Source organism: Psilocybe cubensis, chromosome 10, assembly GCF_017499595.1.
Source record: "Psilocybe cubensis strain MGC-MH-2018 chromosome 10, whole genome shotgun sequence".
Lineage (NCBI taxonomy): Eukaryota > Fungi > Basidiomycota > Agaricomycetes > Agaricales > Agrocybaceae > Psilocybe > Psilocybe cubensis.
In genome coordinates, this window is record NC_063008.1 from 1,887,364 (window position 1) to 1,908,061 (window position 20,698).

Consider the following 20,698-nt stretch of genomic DNA (forward strand, 5'->3'; position numbering starts at 1 on the left):
ACAGTTGATTGTGAGTTGATATGGAAAACAAAATGGACACCAACGGCTCTTCCGACAACTCACGTCCGAGTAAGCTCCGCTTCGGCCATGGATTGTTATGCCTTAGGCCTCAATACTTATGCTAGTAAGGTCATTTCACGCTGTTCTAAGGGTTCGCTAGCTGGCTCAAACGGTGCAGTGAGTGGCAAGATGTTAGATAGATTTCGAAAAGCATCTACTTCGCAAATTTTCACAGGCGTCTATCGTGCAAATTGCAACAATATTACAAGTGAAAATTTCAACACTGGAGGCCTTATCACGCATTTAATTCATTCTTGCTGCATCCAAGACCCTGGGCATCAAAATCACACGAGATAATGATCAAACTCGGTGTACAGAGGAGTAGAAAGTCTATCACAATGAAAAGCTTCACTGTGAGCAGTGTAAAATAAACTCAAGGAAAAGTCCTTAGACGTGCATCTATCTAGCGCTGATCCAGGTGAATGTAAAGGGAAAGGGGTGTGAATTCATCAAACCGAATAAAAATAATTTGTAATACAAATTGTTCACTTGCGCTATCTTTGATCGGGGGTTGGATACCGACCATGCGGGTGCGGCTACGATGGGCATTGGCCCATTTGTATAGCCGTCAAAACATTGGTTGATTGCTCCAGGCTGCTCCGACATTCTTTTTCTCAGCTTGTCGAGCACCCCCACGTCGGCGAGTTCGTTGGTCAAAGTTGGCCTGCTACCCCACATCTATCGCCTTGAAGACATCTCTTTTCGAGTCTAACGATGACCAGCGACGGCGACAAGAAGCAGATAACGTTCCAGGTCGCCAATGATGATGATCAAGAGCTGGTAGCCTTGGGCTATAAGCCCTCATTTAAGCGAGAGTTCACGAATCTGGCTACGGTATGTTGCAGCGTCAACGTTCATTTCCATCTTTCTGACACTTCTTATGTCGGCATTTAGATTAGTTTTGCGTTCAGTATCATGGTGATGAAATTAAACTGCTGTTGACCAATACTGCTTCCTGACATGGATTTTTTAAGGGTTTATGTTCTAGCATCTCAACGACTTTCAACACTCCTCTCCTTCTGGGCGGACCGGCATCTGTGAGTGTTTTTTAAAAACAAGTGGTTTCTGATTAACATTTTTTCAGGTTGTATGGTGCTGGATTCTCGGTGCTTCTTTGTGCTTTACCCTCGGTGCCAGTATCGCAGAAATCGTTAGTGCATATCCCACGTGCGGTGGCTTGTATGTTACCATATCCTTGTACCTAAACACGTTTAGGCGCTTATTTTTTTTGCTTCGTTGTCTTCAGATACACTGCATCTGCCCAACTGGTTCCTGCGAAATATCGAGCCAGGGTGCGTGCTAGGGACTGTTTTGAAGGGTTTTGGTATTAATAGCTCTTCATCAGGTTGGCTGGCTGGTGGGATGGCTCAACATCCTCGGTGTGTAATCATTGCCACATCTGTTGAAGGCCTTCCTAAACGCCGCGTTATACAGGACAGATCGCTGGTATCTCTTCCACTGAGTTTGGTCTGGCCAACATGATCCTCGCCGCCGTCAGCGTGGGCCGAGTACGTATTTAGAACAAGTATATTCATAGCATGATCTCATGTCGATCCTCTCACCTGTTTAGAACGGTAACTTTGAAATCACTGAGGTAAGGGTCGGATTGGTAACCACGGCTGAGAGACCGTTATTGACGATCAGAATTTCAGGGTAAGGTTGTTGGTCTCTTTGCAGGACTTCTTATCGTCCATGGTCTCCTCAACTCGGTGACTACACGTCATCTGGCCCAGATGACCAAAGGCTTTGTGTTCGTCAACCTCGGGGCAACTTTCAGTAAGGCTTCTGAACTTCTAATATATTTCCACAAATGACAGTGTACTAGTCATCATCATCGTGTTGTTGGCAAAGACTCCCCGTTCAGAAATGCATCCTGCCAACTATGTGTTCGGATCTGCCGGTATCATCAATCAGTCAGAAGGTTGGAATACTGGCATTGCTTTCCTCTTTGGTCTGCTTTCAGTACAGTGGACGGTCAGTAGCTAGGCTTCGGTTGTACGGCTTTGTATTTTCTTACTAACTGAATATTAATTGTACAGATGACGGTAAATTTTTAGACCTTGGTAATTGATTGGATACTGAACCTGTCGTAGGACTACGACGCCACAGCACATATATCGTAAGTCATTAGTTTGTTTGTCTATGCGCTATTTTGATTGTTAAATCATATCTATCTTCTACTAAGGGAGGAAGTTAAGCGCGCAGCCTACGCAGGTATGGACAACAAGTACATCATACCCAATGTCGATTAATGCTCCTATTTCCAGCTCCATCGGCTATTTTCATTGCTGGTAAGCTGAAATAATATGATTTCAATATCAATATGTTAACTCTAGTTCAACTAGTCGTTGGTACTGGTCTGATTGGGTGGCTCTTGAACATCGTTCTCGTTCTCTGTTCTGGTCCTCTGTGGGTAAAGTTCTCGCCGAATGTTGTTCATTAGTTTACACCTTTCGCAGCGAAGCTCTTCCAGGACCTTCCAACTCTGCCGTATTGGAGGTCAGTAAGCAGTTGTGCTTTAAGGGAAAGACATATATTTACTTTCTCCGTAGATTCTGTACCTCCGAGCCGGTAAAGCTGGTTCACTTATCATCTGGGTACCCATATATGCGTGTTCTTTACGGAGGTTGAACACTGACTTCTGGCGCAGGTCTTCGTTTGTTCTACTGCATTCTTTGTCGTACAAACTGCTCTTCACGCCGCTTCAAGAACTATATATGCGTTCAGTCGTGATCACGGTATGTAACTTGCCCAACAATGCACCACACACTAACATCCGACATCCTTACAAAGGACTTCCCGATGCTGGTTACTTCGGAAAGACGTCCAAACTTACGCAAACACCCCTGCGCGCCATCTGGTTAACGACCTTCGTCAGCATTCTACCTGGTCTCCTCGACCTTGCCAGCCCTGTCGCCGCCAACGCCATTTTCTCACTGACTGCCATGGCACTCGATCTCAGCTACGTGATCCCTATCTTCTGCAGACGGGTATTCCAAGATCACCCTGATGTGATGTTTAAACCTGGACCTTTCTACATGGGCAAGGGGTGGTTGGGAATTACCTGCAACGTTGTCTGCATCGCTTGGACGATTTTCATTTGCGTTATCTTTTCACTCCCAACAGTGAGACCTGTTACCAAGGATAACATGAATTATGCTTCGGTGGGTACTAGTGTCAGCTGTTGATATTTTATCCTAACTGTCTTGTCACTCAGGTTATCACAATCGGTGTAATCTTCCTGGCTTCCCTTTGGTACATCGCCGCCGCTCATAAACACTACACTGGACCCAAGTCAAATCTCAACGACGATAGTGTGGAAGCTGTTACCCAAAGCTTATCGAGTGAGGACTCTGATTCCGACAGGAAGACGCCTGTGGCATAGAATGGATTCCATTCACGCCAAATGATGAAACTATTACATTACAAAAGACACTAATCATGACCCTTCAACGACCCATGTAAGCCAGCGACCTCGCGCCCTTCCTCTCTCCTATGGGTTCTCAACAACCTCCTTGGAGATGGTATGGACGTTTGTCATTAATAATGAGGTGACGAATTGTTTAGAGAGGATTTTATATACCATGCTATTTTCATTAATTTTTGACAATTGCCCAATGTACCCTGTCTACGTACCTATTTGTGCTATGTACCCAGCCAACACGAGTTATTAGTATCCTTAATCTCTCCTGAACACTTTGTACTATGCACTCGGTATTACATACGTGGCTATAGGGAATCTAACGACATTCTTCTACTTGAAAAATTGTGGAACAATGTGTTACTGCATGGATGACATCGCAGATGCGCATCTAAAGAAATGTCCTGTTACTATGTAAATGTAATGAAACCATTTGAACTGTGATGTTGTGGTGCGTCAGATCGCCTGATTATCCAATTCGGTATTGCTATAGATCCCTCAACAATCTATAGATGACTTCTTCATTCCTTTTCCACGTCTCTCGCTTGCAAATTTCGAAGTTTCTCTTACTACGTACCCACCCTCCTTTGACAAGCTTTTTCACTGCGTGTAGTACCTTTGGGTGTGAGCCCAGGGATAAAGCAGCAAAATTGGATATCGGTCCTGTTTCAGCCAGGAATTCCGTAGCATCACCAGTGCGAAGAGCTTTGACCGCCTCAATTTCGCTCATGATTGCTGGACGGGTAATTGTTATCCTGTCGTCGTCTACATGTGTATAAGCATTTCGAAGCTGTTCCAATGCCAGGATTGGCACCTGCGTCTATGTTTAGAAATTTCTCAGTACTGTAAGAAACGAAACTCACATTTGACTCCATGCACATCGCAATACTTGAGCTTGCTTGGTATTTGAAATTTATATCATCCTCGCTCAAAAAGGCAGGTATACAGATGTCCATTCCACCCATGACCTCATAAAAGTCGGTATAGTTGAGATTGGTATGGAACACAATCAGATTTTTCAGCTCGTCGGGCACTGTTATCCAGCCACTACCGACAAGGTGAAGCTTGAACGCCGGATCATTTGAGCGCTTATTTTGGATAAAAGAGGGGCCGTTTCCAAATGGTAGATAACCCCATACCTCTGGGTTGGCTATGATTGGCTGTGAGTGAGATCAACGCGTCCATAAAGGTTGTGGAAACGTACCGTGAAGGGACGCGTTTAATTCCGAGAATATGCGCGTATAGTCACGCCTATTGCTATCGAATGACCCTTGAATAACAGCGTTAGACAGCATTCGGGTAGGTGAGAGTTCGGGAAAATGTTGTAAATCCAGTATTGGAATATGGAAGTCAACAGGGATGTATTCCAATGCGGCTAATTTCAGCGCGGGATCAGCACTGCGTGCATTATTCTGGAATTTGGACCTGAAGGAGCGTGCGACACTGTATGACGGAAATTTATTGAAAATTGTTTAAAATTGTATAGTACTGCGTAACTCACTGCTCCGAGATAGTAAGCACTCTAATGGCATTTCGGCGGGACCATTCTGAAATATAACCGTGCCATCCATCATCTAAGGCGTTGTGAACAATACAGACGAGTTGAAATTTATGCTGAGCGTCTCGAGCGTCCCATGCTTTTAAAAGGTCGTTGTTCCAGTTTCGCATGCTATTGAAAGATTAGTTTGAAGTTTTATCATAGGTTAGATACGCACTCAATTTCGCATGTCCCGAGTATGACAAGGTCGAACCCGCCGTTTACGCTATTATCCATGATATCTTTCGACAGATCCTCGTAGTCTTTCACTGACCCTCGATAGAGGTCATATTTGTCAATTATTGTTTGGAAGTCGAAATAGTATGGTGTTGGAGTGTAAAGCTGAACGCTGCCTTGTCGCATCACCCGCTGGAGCGTCCATGCAACCGCCAAATACACATCAAAGTGAAATCCGAAGCTTGATGCAATGGCGATATTATTACGGATTTGTGGTGACTTGTTCTTCATGAAGTTGAAACGGTCGACAGAGGCCTGAATGGAGGGTGGGATAGTTTCTTGAAGGACCTCGAAACGCCAGATGGGGAGGAACAGAATGAGCCCAGCTATGATGCCCATTACTACACGGCGACGTGGTGCAAATCTCGCCATACTAGTCCCTGAATAAATTTTGTAGTCTTCCATTGTATATGGGGCGAAAGTGGAAGTGTCTGATAAAACAAATTCTGTGGTCATGCCCCTGAATGGACGCGTTCTAGTCACGTGGACAGAAAGGGTCCATCGGACACACTGAGACCTGTCCAAGACAAATACCATACAAACTCGTACATTTTGGCGAAAAATGAGATAGAATGTAAAGTATGCAAGGACATGGAATGTTAAGCACGGATTTTTGCTAAAGGATGTCGATGATTGAAGGTGGTTTTGTATGAACCGTTGCGCCCATCATCTACTTGTCTTTAATTGGAAAGTCGGAGCCTGTCGCACCCTTGTAACCGCGTCGAATGGCATCGGAGATTTGTTCATCTTTCGCTTGTTCAATAGGGCTTTCGTTGTCCTGAGGACCTGCACCCAGGACCCTCTCCTGTACCAAATCTACGCCTGAAAAAGAGACAACATCAGTAACGATTATTCTGATACAATAAGTTGGGTGGCATTATGGTGTATTGACCTTTGTCCAGCAAATCTAGAAGCAAGACAGACTCGATTGATCAGGAAACTCGACAATACCAATGCATTGCAACGTACCTTCGTTTTTTTCTCCAGCTTGTCCCCCCCCTAACGCGCCGCTGGCTTTGTCCATTAATCCTCCACCGGACCCTGCTGTAGACTGTGTTTCTTTGCTTTGGCCGCCTAGCTGATTCTTTAGAATGTTCATGGTGGTTGATGCAACTGGAAAGTACAAGATCAGCTGTCCTTTTATACATCCCTACTCAATGACTTAATCATGACGTCTAGAAGGTTTCAAACCGACGCAAAGTCTTATGTTGAAGTTAAGCGCTCTGCGAAAACGTTGACAAACACTTCAACACTTTCCAAATATACCGACGGTAATCGGTTTGATGATGAAGAATTGCCCAGACGTTGTGATTAGGGCTGTTCAGTGACGTTGTCAGAGCGCAATGTTTGATTCTATATGACTTATATTAATATTTTCATTATGATATACTTCCCTTGGAAATCCGTTTTGAGCTACCTTCCCATGAGACAAACATAAAGCGTACCACCAAAAAAAGCAGTATGTGTAGCCATTGTGTTCTGAAGTCTCGGACGTTATTCGTAGTATTTGAAGAGCAGCCGTTGGGTTTGTGTCCAAACCTTCGACTTGGGGGGGTAACCAATGACCAAGGAGGTAACGTGATAAATGAGTACAAAAAATCGTACGATTTGTTTCCATCATTGAATTCACTTTTACATCGCGAGCAACATGGTATGTATACGTTTACTTTACCCATCGCCTCTGGATACTTTGTTCTGGTTGTCATTGGCTTCGGAATATCAACGATGTGCTATCAACGGATCGAGCACCTTTTCTCCAGGTGATGCCAAGTTGAATGCATTTCGCTGTGCACGACTAGCCTGTTTCATTGTCCTTCCAGGCTCTTCCTCCACCTTCTCTGTTGAAACAAGTGTATACTTTCAAAAGCTTGGGAAATGTATCATTGACTCTTCAATGACTGGCGGTGGTTCTATCATGTGAGATTCTAGGCCCAACAACAAATTACTTTCCTGCTTGAAATACCTTAGCATGGTCTGTGCTCCATGATATTTCGTTACAATAATTGGCTAGGAGTTTTGGGATTGCTTCCTAGTCCTTCATTCCTTGTGGGTTATCGGTTCCTCGCCCCGGAACAGCGGCCCAAACCACTCTTCCGCCTCGTCTCTGGACCTGAAGAAACATAATATTGGCATGACGTATTCGCTTTGTTCAACAGAGTCCTCGGAGGCATCACTCCGTATCTCAAGAGCATGGCGCCCGTCTGCCTTTTTGTCCTGTGTGGTGTATAAGTACCCGCATCTGGACACATCCCCCGTAATAACAGTCATTAAGGCGGCCTGCACATAATTGGGTACTTATGAATGTTGCGCCTCTTTCAGACTTGCGGACCCTTTCCCTGCACCTACACCCGGAGTGACGACTGGCGATGATCGTTTGTTATCGTCTTTGTTCCTTTCTTTGCCTGTCATGCGAGGGAAAATGAGGCGGTTTATTACCAATAGCTTCTTTCCCCGCAATCTTGTCAGGTTCATACTACCTCCACTTGCTTCCTCAATATTCCCCGCGTATCGTTCCGTCCATCAATCTCAATTACCGCCGCGTTGTCACGCAGCCCAACGCCCGGCCGGCCTCGCTAACCAATGCGGCGAATATCAACGAATATTCATGTCAGATGATAACGGATAATATTCGATATTTGCGACGCGAATAATTTATTAACCTTTAATGTAGGTGTGTAAAAGAAGTGCCTGTGAATGTCTACTTATCTCTCTATCTTTCTCGACGTCGAGTAAAACCGCAAATGCGTCGAGGAGTCGACCAAATTGTGAACTAGTTAGTAGGCATGATCTGTAAGGCGCGTTGCTTTTCTATTAACTCAAATGGCTGATGCTTGTATTTTCCTCACAATTCCTTTAATTTGTAGATAATTTTCTTCAGAAATTGCAAATTACAACATCAATCTTTTAGGAACGTTTCGGCCATAGAATTGGTCGCAATAAAGATTATCTGGAATAAGGAGAAAATAGCCTTGCTTTTATTTATTCTGGAAGTATACTGGAAAACATAGAAAGGTCGCAGATTTCCCGCGATTTTGCTCTCCACACGCTACCCAGCGCAAAGGCACTTCTGCTGATGGGACAAAGGAAGTTCGGACCGAATTGGAAAATGTCAAACGACACTGTGGTCTCGGTTCGCCCATGGATAAATCGGGATTTGGGCCTGGGTACCGTGACCGCGATGTAGCCTCCAGCTTCCTTTGCAACTCCTCCAGGCAGTCTTCTCTCAGATGCGCGCATAGGTCTTATGCTCAGCTGGTGTGTATGATGATAATACATCACCCCGAATTCTTCTAGGCTCTTTGATGAAATGTCTTGGACGTCTTACAACTTGAACCCTCGAGCTCAATGGATCCAACGAAATTTGCTTCAATTATGCTTGCTGGTATTCAACACTTGGATTGCCTCGACTAAGTGAGCTGCTTGCTGAGATGGATTCTTTACTTTGTATTCATTGTGGGTGATGCAACCCTTGGTATGTGTCGTACGACGTTGTTTCTCTTCTGTTATAGCACATAGGGTGGAACCGCAATGGGGTACTCTAAAAAAAGGACTATCGGTGCTGTGAGAAGCATACAGGACCAAAGCTAAACTGACCTTGGGCAGTCATAGATGCCTTTCGAAGCTTCAAGACATGTCAAACTTCGAAGACATCTACCTAGATCTGGTCGACACGAACTATGCCGGCGTTTGCCAGTTATATAACTGTTGTTCCTCGTCATACTCTGGTTTCAAATTGTTTTTAAATATTGAACATACTGGTATGTGCAACATATTTGTCTGGAACAGCAAATACAGTGACAAAATAGTTTTCCCCCTCTCATTCTACCTAAGCACATATCTTTGGACGAAATTCTCGATTGGAGGACCTTGCAAGTCTATCTTGGGAAATAAAATCCCCAATCAACGGTATCATGCATTCAAGATCATCGTTTTTCCAGAAGCAGAGCGTGACATCTGGAGAAGATACAAAAGCAGACAGCCTCCCGGTGTAAAAATAAATACAATTTCAGAAGGAGGTATGAGGTGCTTGAAGGCGATTTTCTGATAAGGGGCAACCGCTTGCGACGAGGGCGCGAACACGAAGTCCGTGAGACTCTCAACCGGAGGTCTGATGCTTCCTTGCATACATATGATATGTAGTTGAATGGCAGATGCGAAGAGCGTTGGAGACTGATTGGAGAAGATAGTGTGTTTACCCTCGCTACCTAGGCATACTTATCATGCGATTGAAATCAGTCCTGATAGAAGACGTTTGATGTTATTCATACGGAGAGAATGATAACTGTACGTACACAGTAGCCACAGTGTTGTTGTGTCGTCTGTGCGGAGATTGGCCTCAAGGCTCTGGACTCTGGAGACGACCAAGTGGCGTGGAAATGACTGAGAGATGAGAACGATGGCGGTGAAAATAACTTACCCACGTTATTCCATTGGCAATCCGCAGCAAGCCAGGCCATTTGAGTCGACGATCACTTTATTTACCATGATGAGAAATTTGGGGGTAACGTTCAAATGAAGATTGATACGGTGAAAGAAAATAAGCAAAGTCACTCCATGGTCAAGTGAGGTGGTGTAGATATTTGGGGCGACTCCAATTGCCTTACACTTCAACCGATACCAAGATAGTAGATAATATGGAGATTTGCAGCAGCAAGTTTACATGAGTACTTCCGATGTCCGTGACATGTATCTTGTACTAGTCTTTTTCCTACAGACGTCTGAGAGAATGATATGATGATTGGGGTTGTTTCCAGAGACAGACGCTTCCTAGCACATGTTTTGTCCAATGAGCTTCCGGAGACAGCGTCTCGGTTTTCAGGTTTGGTATCCTTTGTGTATCGGCTTGTATCAGGTCAATGGTGGGAGCTAGCGTTCACAGGCGATCTTGGGGTGGACCGGCCAAACACCGAGAGGCTCGGAGGCAACTTGTGCATATCACTGTATAATCCGTTTCGGACCATATTCGTCTGGTACACGTACAAGGCAAAAAACGATGCATTGTCGAAGGCCCCTTAAAGGAGATGTTGCCCGGTTATTATATTTTGGTGTATATACACATTCGAACAGGCTTTGACCTTGACAAAAGCACTAAACGTGGTTGACGCCGTGTGTGACTTTTAATCCGTGATTTTCCACTTGAAGTATTGTTTGACGAGTAGCGGCGGAAATGAATGACAGCTGGAGGGAATAGGGAATCATTTTTGAACTTTGGTGCCAGGTAAATAGACATAATGACGAGCTATGTTTCCATACAGATGCATAGCCATCTGATCATGCTAGACTGTTGGGCGTCCCGTTAGATGCATTAGCGATATAGGTTGTAATTTATTAGGCTCCAAAGGATGCTGCAGCACCCGAGAGCGCACGCTTCAGGCAGCATTGGTTGAGCCGGTATTCTTGTTCGGGTACGGATGCCTCCAGTGCCAACGAAGCCCTATGACGACGCAACATGTAAGGAGTGCCTGGATGAGCAGTGTCCTAACGTCATTCTACGTTTATTTATATCTCCGAGTCCGATGTATTGCCATGCCTGAAAGAATGCAGACCGTAGGCATTGCGTACTATAAATAGGTTGTACCCTTGTAACTTACTAGCAATGACTCTAATAAGCGTGGTTTCTGCCTCTTGATGTACTTGGCAAAGGCTAGAAGTAGTACAGAAGCAAGCGGCACAGTAGCTTATGAGAAGTCGGACATTCATTCATGTCGGCGATAGATAGAGGGCGAGGTAGAGAGCTGCCGTCACGGGCTTGTCAGACGTTTATTTATAGACGTCGCATTATCTCGGCTTAGTAGTTTGGGATACGTGAGACGGGCAGCTGAAGCGCCGAAGGATGAGCATTGTTAAGTTTAATCTTGAGTGAAGATTATCGCCCTGTACGCCAAGCTGCTTAGAGAAGAGCGCAGCCAATGGACATCGAACCCTATTTCCTCTCTCTGAATTCTATGCTGTCGGGGTATGTGATATACTCAAAGGTAAACTTCAAAAGATTACATATATAAACATGTTCTGTGAAGCTACAGGTTGACATTTTAGTCATTCTCTTCATTTTCACGGGAATTTTGAGTCTCTAAGAACATCATACAACCTGTGGCAACATAAATCTCCATGTAGCTCTTCTCGGTCAGAAAGGATGTACCATAGGATCATTGAATGATAGCAAACTTTGGGCGATTGGGTCTACAGACATATCTAGAATCTTGAAAGAGGAAGCCGGGGAATGGAGCATTTAGATTGAGTTAGTTAGAGTGAATGAGTATATCAATGAAAAGTTAAAAGCAAGACTGAGAGCTTGTGATACCTCTAAATGCGGATGATTGGGCGATTCCAGCGGCCGTTTAATGGGACCAGTACTTGGAGCTATCCTTCACAGTGTAATATACATGACCTCTAAGTCCAGACCCGTCTTCAGCTTTTACCATTTTGTGTGTGCGTACGTAGTAGGTCAAGATGATCAACAACACTCGTCGGAGCGGAAGGATCTTCCGACACAGTCGAAAAAGTAGAAACCGATGTCTCCGGTGCTGCGTGGGGCTGATACGAGCTGGCTGAATTTGAGGACCTCATGTGAGCTTCGGGTGATTCAAGGATTTCTGTGCAATTTCAAAATTCAAATTCTTTGGGAGAACAACGATATCTAGTAGATTGCGTAGCTCACTGATAAAATGCCTTGTGACCGACTGGAGCCGACTCGTCCGAGGTACAAGCGTTCTCGTCGAGGGGTGAATTCGATTGGATAGATGAAAGCATTATTCTACAGTGCTTACGGTCTCCGTCAAATAAATACGAATACGAGAGACACAACTGATGGAAGATCAAAACATCAAAAGGGTTATTGACTTTATAGGGGTAAGTAAGGCTGTAAGGGGAGGCATTTCAAAAACGGTCGGACGGCGACGTCATTTTTCATATCGTGTCGCGCACGGATGACGGGAGTGAACGGCGCAAGTCAAATACCATAAGCGCAAAACGACGAGCCCTTTGTGCAAGCCTTTTGTGACCCGGCCTCTCCGGGAGGCGGCCGTCACCTCCGCCTGCAACAGCACCTCCGTCGGCGAGAGGGCTCATGAAATTGCCACAGGCGCCGGGACCTGCTTTTGGACTTAGTAGGCGTCTGGCATCATCACGCCTCATATCAAATCGAATAAGTCCACATAAACGTATGGCAACAAATTAAACTGAACGCACCTCTCAAAGGACGAACTCCTTATTGCGGCTGCCGTCGCGTATTTAACTAAGTCCATATCATAATCACATCAATTTTTTTCAAAGCCAGATGATGGCATATGTTCGGGTGGGCCTTGCCAGCAAGTTGAAGGTTTGAAAGGCAGCCTTCTGATTCTGACCGTTTCTGACGGCTCATGACTGCGCGGGGAACGTCCGCCGCGTGCCAGGGCCTCGACGCGAAAGTCTATTTTTTGTCCATTTTTTACCCCCCCATTTTACAGTGGGTGACACGAGGAATCGTTACCTTCCTCTCGGACCGCATAGGACATTTGTAAAGTCACCAATGGCAGCGCGTGGGTTTGTGTCATGCGTGGGCAGACCGCGCGCGCACTGGCAACCTGGGTGCGCTTCGCCGTTTGGAGGATGGACCCACGCCAAGAGCGCCACAATCAGGTTTGATTCCCATCGTACTCAGGCTTGTTAAGAGCTTGTAGCAAATACTGATAGTATTTCAGTATCGGAAATAGACCCTCGAGGAATTGAGTGTCCATGCGCAGTCGAGGTGATGTGGGGTGGGAGTTGGCATACTAATACGTGTATAGCGTACCATGCACACGATGAATAGGCGGCGCGAGTGTTAGTAGACGTGAACTTGGAAGTTTCATTGAAGAGTCGTTATCTAGTAGCTAGGGGCCTGACCTTTCATATTGGTTTCATTTTCTGTTACCAGCTCACTCCTGACTTTGTACAGTTGTATGATACCACAAAACGGGGGCTCCTGTAATAACATGCTCGCGTTTATTACTATCACCTTTACACAATCGTCTTTATCTTTACCTTTTTATCTTTATCTCTTTACAACCGAATAAAGGGAATTACGAGCGCGGGCGTGGGCGTGTCAACTTTCGAGAATGCCAAAAACACACACAGCAAAAGAAGCTGGTTGTGCATTGGAGTGGGAAAAAAAGTGTCATTCCGAATCGGAGACTCGTGCAACATGGCTATCATATGCAACTTGGGTATTTTACTTGGTTCAAATTCCTCCGAAATTCGAAAAATTCGAAGATGCGACGATCAAGGTGGGTCCCCATAACGAGATTCTGATTCAGTTGGTGGCGCAGGATGGGAAAGCAAAAAGATTGTTCAAGTTGTTTACCACACTAAGGAGTGAGAATTGGGTTGAAGAGTACCAGGCCTACCCCTGGTACTCGATGTTTATTCTTGTCTACCCCACAGCTTCGAATGTGCCTTATAATTAAATGTGTGTATTAGCGTGTAGTTGAGGCAATGAATTCGCAATCACGTTCGCATTCGCATTCTCATTCTCATGCCAGTGCCGGGCTCTACCGCAGATACAACCTGAGGATGACATAAATTAATTAAGACCTTGCACTGCCCTGGTGGAAAAACGGCATAAGGTCCCAGCTGGAACGAAAATCCGACTTCTAATGGAAATTCTCCTCTATGACAATGTCGAGAGGGCATAATATATTCAAATACGTAGTGAAATACGTACTGCTACACTTCGTTCAAGTTGAAAGAAAATTATAATAATTCACAGATGTCATCATAATACAGTGTAACTGTCCAACGTTCAGCATTCGCAATCGCTGCGCAACTCCGACAAAAATGACAGTCTTTGAATTATAACACAAACACATGCCAGGCTTCTTTTCTAGATTCTATCTACCATGAGCCTCACCAGCCTCCGAGTTGTCTGCCCCCGTCAGCAACTCGGAGAATAGTGGTCAAATAATGCCAGGGCTGTCAGTCATCGCCACCGTCACCGTCCAACGCATAGTAATACTGCTCTTTCAATCTTCCATTCCCCGAAGCGTTCCACAGTGTGTGTGTGCGAGATATGGATTGGATTCTAAATTCGCTTTAATCAATTGTTGACCCCGGTGGTGTTTCAGAGAATTTGTCCGATGCGCCGTGGAACTGATCAAGCGGTCTGTAAGGAATTTCTTTTCGGTGCTGTTTACGCCAAAGATCATTTATGTCCTTCAATGGTAATTGTAATACTGTAAGATGTTGAACGCCCCAGTGACTTGGGTCAAAATGAGTACAGGCGCACATGGCGTAGATAAAGACAATGTCCGGACGGGGGATCATAAATACAATTTGTACTGTGACACTGTACACGGCGGAACGCCGTTTATTGAACCAATTCAAGATGAAGTCTGGATGTGTGTCAGTGAGAAGAGAAGTCTTTTTCGAGAACGAAGGGATGTATGTAGCTCAGGCTCGTTCCCTGCCTTGAAGAAAAAGTTGTATGTTTGCGCATACGCAGTAGGAACCTCCATTTTTCTGTTAGTGGTTCTCATACGGATCTTCTGGTAGACAATGTTCTTGATCTTCAAGTTCTTCTGTTGGGATGGGACATTCACTACAATATCCTGTTATAAACTTCTCTCGTTCTCTCTTATCGTATAGAACTCGCGCACTTCAATAGAGTACATAGTGATCGACGAACATGTGGCTATAGCGCAGCTCTGAACCAGCGGTTCTGCGCAGCGGACTCGGGGTTCCGTGCACAAAGTCAATTAAAAAAGGAAGTACAAGAAGGGTGAACTGGGACTCGGACTCACACTGACCGTAAAGCATATTGTATATAGTACTCTCAAATACCCAGTGCGCTATTACACTCCGAGTTTGTTATTGAGGTGCACACATTTTTTTATCTAATGCGGCTACAGTGATAAACACGTATCGTAATTAAGCAGCAGCAACGGGCCAGCAGCGTGTATCATGATTATATGATCACAAATCCGTCCATCGCGCATCGTGCATTGTGCATCCCATTCGTGTCGATGCGCATCCATCTTATCGACCTTGCGAAAACCTTCACATTCGCATTCGCCATTGTGATCGCACATCATCCCAACAAGCGCCTGTACCATCTTCCATCCCATCACATTTAAGTTATTGATTCTAAGTCTTACTCCGAGTCCGAGTCGGAGTCTTTTCGGGATATAAATAGAACAGACCTTGTCCGAGTCAATGCGTTGTCCCTTTCGGTTGCATTTGCATTTGCATTGTACAATGTATCGTATGGGCTGCTTTCCCTTTATGATTTTCTTAAAAGCCGCATTGGGTCCTTTTACGAACAGAGTTTATAGGATTATTCCCGGCTTGACTTTGGTGATGGGATGGGGACAGAATTTGAATCGGGTTGATGCAACTTCAATGTGATTGAATCGAAAAGCGAGAGCTTGAGAAGAGGAGGAGAATTTAGGACTGAGGAAGACCTAAGGCCTGAGGCCTGAGGCATGAATGCCTTGTGAATCTCTGGGCTGTAGATGGGTGGTTGAGTTGCCGGTCCAGGATGGACAACATCGACGTGGTTTTGGACAATGACATCGACATGCCAAGGCCTACAGCTGGAGCGATTGATTCGAACTCGACGGCGCGAAGCCGAGTGTCCACTGTCTAGTATATATATAGTATATATAAGGATATCGCATTTCCGCATTTGACCTCCTCCTCCACCTTCACCTTCCTCTCCTCCCTTGCTTGCTTGCTTCCTTGTTTCCCCGATCAGCTGCATTGACTCTTCTCTTTGAGCGGTGTGGTGCTGCACGGCAGGATGCGTGCGATGCGATGCGATGGGGTGGGCTTGGCTTGGCGGGTTCTAACTTCTTAGCGTAATAAGTAAGTGCGTTGCACTACGCTGGGACTGGGACTGGGATTGGAGTTGGGATTATTGAAGGGCGTGCAAGTATACCCATTTCCGAATATTTCTGGTGTGGTGCGCCTGGCCCCGGCGCCGTGCCAGCTCCACTTGCATGCATGTATATACGCACTATGCACTGCACGCGCGTCGCGCGTCATGTCAATATCCGAATACGTGCATTACGCTCGTCGGTGTGTTGTATTTAATTACTCGTAATAACACAGTGAAATAATTAGTAACTCCACTTTTCGTGGGTTGAGTATGTAAATGTAATTACCGGCGATGCGAGGTTCGTCGGTAGACCGTAGACAATGGATGGGTCGACGGACGTTGGACGTTGGACATACGATAGACCGGGTATGAGGCCTGAGGCCTGAAGCCTGACAGCTTCCGTCGCCCATCGGAGGTCATAATCATTATAATGAGCTGAGACCGGCGGAGTGGGTTGGTCTCCAGACACGATGCCCACGACATCCGTGTCCGTGTCCACGTCAACGTCAACGGGCACTGGCAATCTCCAGAGCAGAGCGGCGTTGGCCGCAAGGAAGTGAGTGAGTAAGTGAGTATCGTTGACATCTAAATCCACTCAGGTGAATCATCTATTCTGCTTAACTAATCTCATGATACACCGGGCGATAGTGTAAGTGTAAGTGTAGCACACTATAGTAGTACCAGGACCCGGGAAGCTCCCCTATAAGCATGTCCGCCTGGGATCCCAATTTTTGCCCTCAAATCCGCGAGATTTTTGGGCTGAAATCCGCGAAACCGGACAATGCCCGATAGGGGCTTTCCCGATTAGGAATTTTTTTCAGCCCTGCGGGGCGAGCTTGCAAAACCACTCGACGGCTCGACAAGTCATTAATTGATTGCAAAAGAAACATATGGAATAGATATTTAAACTACAGGCCTCGAGGGGAAGGATTTTGAGGAGGTGGAACCTCCATTACTAGTTATCGGGATAGTGAAGAAATATGTCAGAGTAGCAGAGAAAAGACGTCTTCAAGTTTCACCAATATGCTGTATATAGGAAATGTAACCTTGCTTCGATTTACTACTGTGCGTTTCCGTTGATTTCCATCGTCTACCGCTCTTAGATAATAGACGCTGGCCAATCATTGCAATCTAAGCGGGATCCCGGCCCCAAATTTGGCCAACAATTAGCTGCATCTGGGAAAAAATGGTTGCGGCATGCCGCCTTTGAACAATTACTATAGAAGTTTTTTAAAAATATGGACCTCAAATCCGCCAAACCGGACTTAGTTTGGCCAAAATTTTGCCTGCGGAGCCCTCAAATCCGCGAGAACTGGACAAAGAAATTGCCATTTTTTGGCCTCAAATCCGCGAAAATCCGGACATGCCTGTACGGGAGCTTCCCGGGTCCTGTAGTACCGTATCATTTGTCGAATTGTTTATTGATCACACGTCGACCTCGAGGATGATTCAAGTGCAGAGTGGGGTGGCGCGAGTCCGACTGATCATGATTGTCAGGACTCAGTAGCCCTTGACGTTGATATGACAGCTCTGGAAATCTGGAAATAGTAGCCAGTGGCAGCAGATGAGACACGACACGATGTATACATATCATCAGCATCGTGCTGGTAACCGTCCTCGAGGCTTACCTCGAAACTAGCTGAAAACTATTATTGTATTCTATTGTGTCGTATCATATTATAGGGTATTATATCATCAAGAAGAAATTCCCAACTGTTCACGTTGTACCTTGGCTACTGGTACTAGCGACCTGCCTGATTGCAGCGGTGGGGAAAGCATCATTAACACGCCACAGCCCACACGGGTCGGCGGTGTTTTTGAGTGTGATATGATATGATACTAATAGTGAGTCAGAAAAGGCTCAAGAAGGTATAGACTCGGACTGATACGATAGCGATGGCGATGGCGATGACGATGGGCGTGCGTCCGAGTCTAAGAGATAACAATGTGATAGGCAATCTAGGCAAGAATTGAATGAAGCATATGCGCTCTCTGGAGTGGGTAATGTCCTCGTGTCACCTTGTTGCGACAAAAGATTGTGTACATTGAGTGGGCCAATAGGTAATTTTTTTTTCAATAGAATGGAATGTTGTTCGGGAAATGTACTTTTTCAAAATTTGATTCCGCAGGTGCCTTGAATAAAATGAAAAAAATGTAATGCAAAGCCCACACACAGAAAATGCACGACATTGAGATATATCTGGTAATAGCAACGGTTGTATCGTTAGAGAGCCAGTCCCGAGTCTTAGGAGACTTAGCGTTATAGTCCTAGCCTTTCGGTCCCAGCCGCCCCACTGGCATTGGCAATGGGACTGGGTATTTCCGACGAGGCTCCAGATGTTGCGCTTGGGGAATTCATGAACGGACCGTACAGCACGGCAGGACGGGCCCCACAGTGCATAGAGAGATCCAAAGTACGCGTTAGCCCCATCATCAAGAGAGAGGACACGTAGCGTAGCATATCAGAGACCCCACTCGCACTTGATGAGATGAAGACTGGTCTGGTTCTGAGGTTCTCGCAAAGCCTTGGCGTGATAGGATTGTACCAAGTGCAAAGGCAGAACCATTACGGGGATGAAGATGTCTGTGTAGGTATTGAAGAAGGGAAGCTGCCATGCAGGAACGAACGGCGGCGCTCAGGAGGATCATGGGCCATCAGAGGCAAGTCGCAGTTAGCAGCAGCAGAAGTCGCGCATGGCGGCGCTCCGACGCCCGAGGCATTGAGGGTTGCGTTAGCGAAACAAAAACAGGACGGGGAGAAGCGAGATATAGTGGCGAACAAGCTAGCTAGAGTGCAGTGAAACGAGGCTTGGCAGAGAGTGGGGACCAAAGAAGGCTAGTTTGGCGCATAGTGGATGATCATCGAGGGGAGGAAGAGGCGGGATTATGAAAGGTGTACAGCTTGGCACGAGGCTAGGAAGCGCTAGACTATGGCTTGGCGGTTGCAGTGGAGGCTGGGTCAGAAATAGAAACCGGGAGACAAAAAGGAAATAGTCGGAGCTTGAAAGGATTTGGAAATAGGAGCGGCGAGGGATCCGGAGGAGCGTGACGCGTGACAAAAGGAAAATTTGAGACCGGGAGGCTGGATTGGTTGACAATGAATCGGGGGATCTCAGATAAGGCGTAAACAAGTCCCAGCAGAAGGCACTATTTATCTCCCAACACAAACTGCTCTCTCCGTCTCTCATCCCAGTACACTGCGCCTTATCATGTCGCTCTTCTGCTAACAGTTGGGGCGCTTCCTCACCATGTCTCCCCGCCCCATTCTCAAGCGCGCGCTCTCTACAGAGCAGCACTCCCAGCAGTTCCTCCACCACCACCACCGCCACATACACCACCCACATACAACACCCTCCGTACACTTCCCCCCCTCCCCCTCCCTCACCCGCACTTTTTCTGTCTACTCAGCTGCTGCATATGACCGCTCGCCCATCGTAGTGTCCCCCAACACCTGTGCTCTCCCAGAGCGCGGTTGTCCAGGCCGCACCTACCTCCTAGACGAGCAGGCTACTCCATCGCGCGCACCCCGCTCAAGGGGCATCGCCTACGCCAGAGACTATCACCCCCGTGCCCTTGCATTCGCTTCTGCTTCGAGCAGCACCAGCAGCGCTAGTCGCGATTATGCCCAGGTGCCCCAGCTCGTCCCAGATATCTCCTCAGAGAGCGAGGAGAGCGATGGCTTCTACAGCATGCCCCTGCCCCCCACCTCCCAGCAGACTTTCGGCATCCATGGCCTTGCTGGCCCTAACGGGAACGGCACACACGCCAGCGTAAAGTACCACAGCAACAGCAGCACCAATCATCACTACATCAGCATCAACAAGCGCAGCGACTCTATCGCCATCGCCTCGGGTGAATACACGCCCTGCAACGACGCGCACGATTCCGATCCACTCGCATTCTTGCCTTATGGTCCCGCCTCCCCGTCATCGCCGCACCACTTTGCCGCCGAGCACGACGAGAAGGCGTACAAACCGCGTCGCAAGCGCACCGACCGCCGCCACGAGAGCTCCGCCGACCCCGACCGGATACCACGCGGGCATGTCGCGGGAGAGCGCGAGAGCCTCTCCCTCGGCATCGCTTCGCTGTCCGTTTCGCCATCGCAGAGCGCGCCGGTGAAGAGGAAGAAGGGCGTGAGGAGGTCCGTGCCTGTCCAGCAGTCCTTTGGCACAGGCGCGTTCTGCAGCTCCGATGACGGATGCTTGGGAGGGTTTTAAAAAAATCGCGCGCGCGGCGGTCCAGTCCTGCCGTCTTCCGATGATATCCTCATTCACCCCTCTCCCCTCATCCCTTCTCATCACGGCTACCTGATATCCTCACACTCACCTGTCTCGCTCTTCTTTCTTGTTCACCTTTTTTTGTTTTGTTTTTGTTGATTGATTGATTGATTTTTTTATTCGCATTGCCATTGCCATTGCCATCGCCATCGCCATCGACACGACACGACTTGACTTTGACCTTGCATGCATATATCACCCTTTCCACACCGCTGCCTGTTTCTTTCGCATTTCCTGTTTCTGTTACAGCACGCACGCGTTTATGCCTTTCAAGGACCATGGACATCATCGCATCACATATTCATCAGTTCACCGCGCACACCAAGGCTTCT

The 20,698-nt window shown here is 46.6% G+C and overlaps 4 protein-coding genes across 4 annotated transcripts; 2 read left to right on the forward strand and 2 right to left on the reverse strand.

Annotated features, from left to right (window-relative positions):
* Positions 1-774: 774 nt before the first annotated feature.
* Positions 775-3,445, forward strand: JR316_0010856 (putative amino-acid permease C15C4.04c; the record flags this gene model as incomplete). The annotated part of the gene is made up of 20 exons (XM_047896520.1): positions 775-894; positions 955-978; positions 1,035-1,097; positions 1,145-1,239; positions 1,307-1,352; positions 1,406-1,439; positions 1,495-1,568; positions 1,631-1,654; positions 1,713-1,836; positions 1,886-2,034; positions 2,100-2,105; positions 2,154-2,179; positions 2,246-2,274; positions 2,328-2,351; positions 2,406-2,469; positions 2,520-2,559; positions 2,613-2,657; positions 2,711-2,798; positions 2,854-3,224; positions 3,278-3,445. The coding sequence occupies 20 exons, from the start codon at positions 775-777 to the stop codon at positions 3,443-3,445; spliced, it is 1,614 nt and encodes a 537-aa protein (XP_047744565.1).
* A 523-nt stretch (positions 3,446-3,968) lies between these two features.
* Positions 3,969-5,660, reverse strand: JR316_0010857 (uncharacterized protein; the record flags this gene model as incomplete). The annotated part of the gene is made up of 5 exons (XM_047896521.1): positions 3,969-4,295; positions 4,345-4,631; positions 4,686-4,924; positions 4,983-5,150; positions 5,197-5,660. 5 exons carry the CDS (start codon positions 5,658-5,660, stop codon positions 3,969-3,971), a joined length of 1,485 nt encoding a protein of 494 aa, XP_047744566.1.
* Positions 5,661-5,925: 265 nt separating this feature from the next.
* JR316_0010858 (uncharacterized protein) lies at positions 5,926-6,354 on the reverse strand (the record flags this gene model as incomplete). Its single annotated transcript, XM_047896522.1, has 3 exons — positions 5,926-6,077; positions 6,148-6,162; positions 6,225-6,354. 3 exons carry the CDS (start codon positions 6,352-6,354, stop codon positions 5,926-5,928), a joined length of 297 nt encoding a protein of 98 aa, XP_047744567.1.
* A 12,983-nt stretch (positions 6,355-19,337) lies between these two features.
* On the forward strand, positions 19,338-20,306 carry JR316_0010859 (uncharacterized protein; the record flags this gene model as incomplete). The annotated part of the gene is made up of 1 exon (XM_047896523.1): positions 19,338-20,306. The coding sequence occupies one exon, from the start codon at positions 19,338-19,340 to the stop codon at positions 20,304-20,306; it is 969 nt and encodes a 322-aa protein (XP_047744568.1).
* Positions 20,307-20,698: the final 392 nt, after the last annotated feature.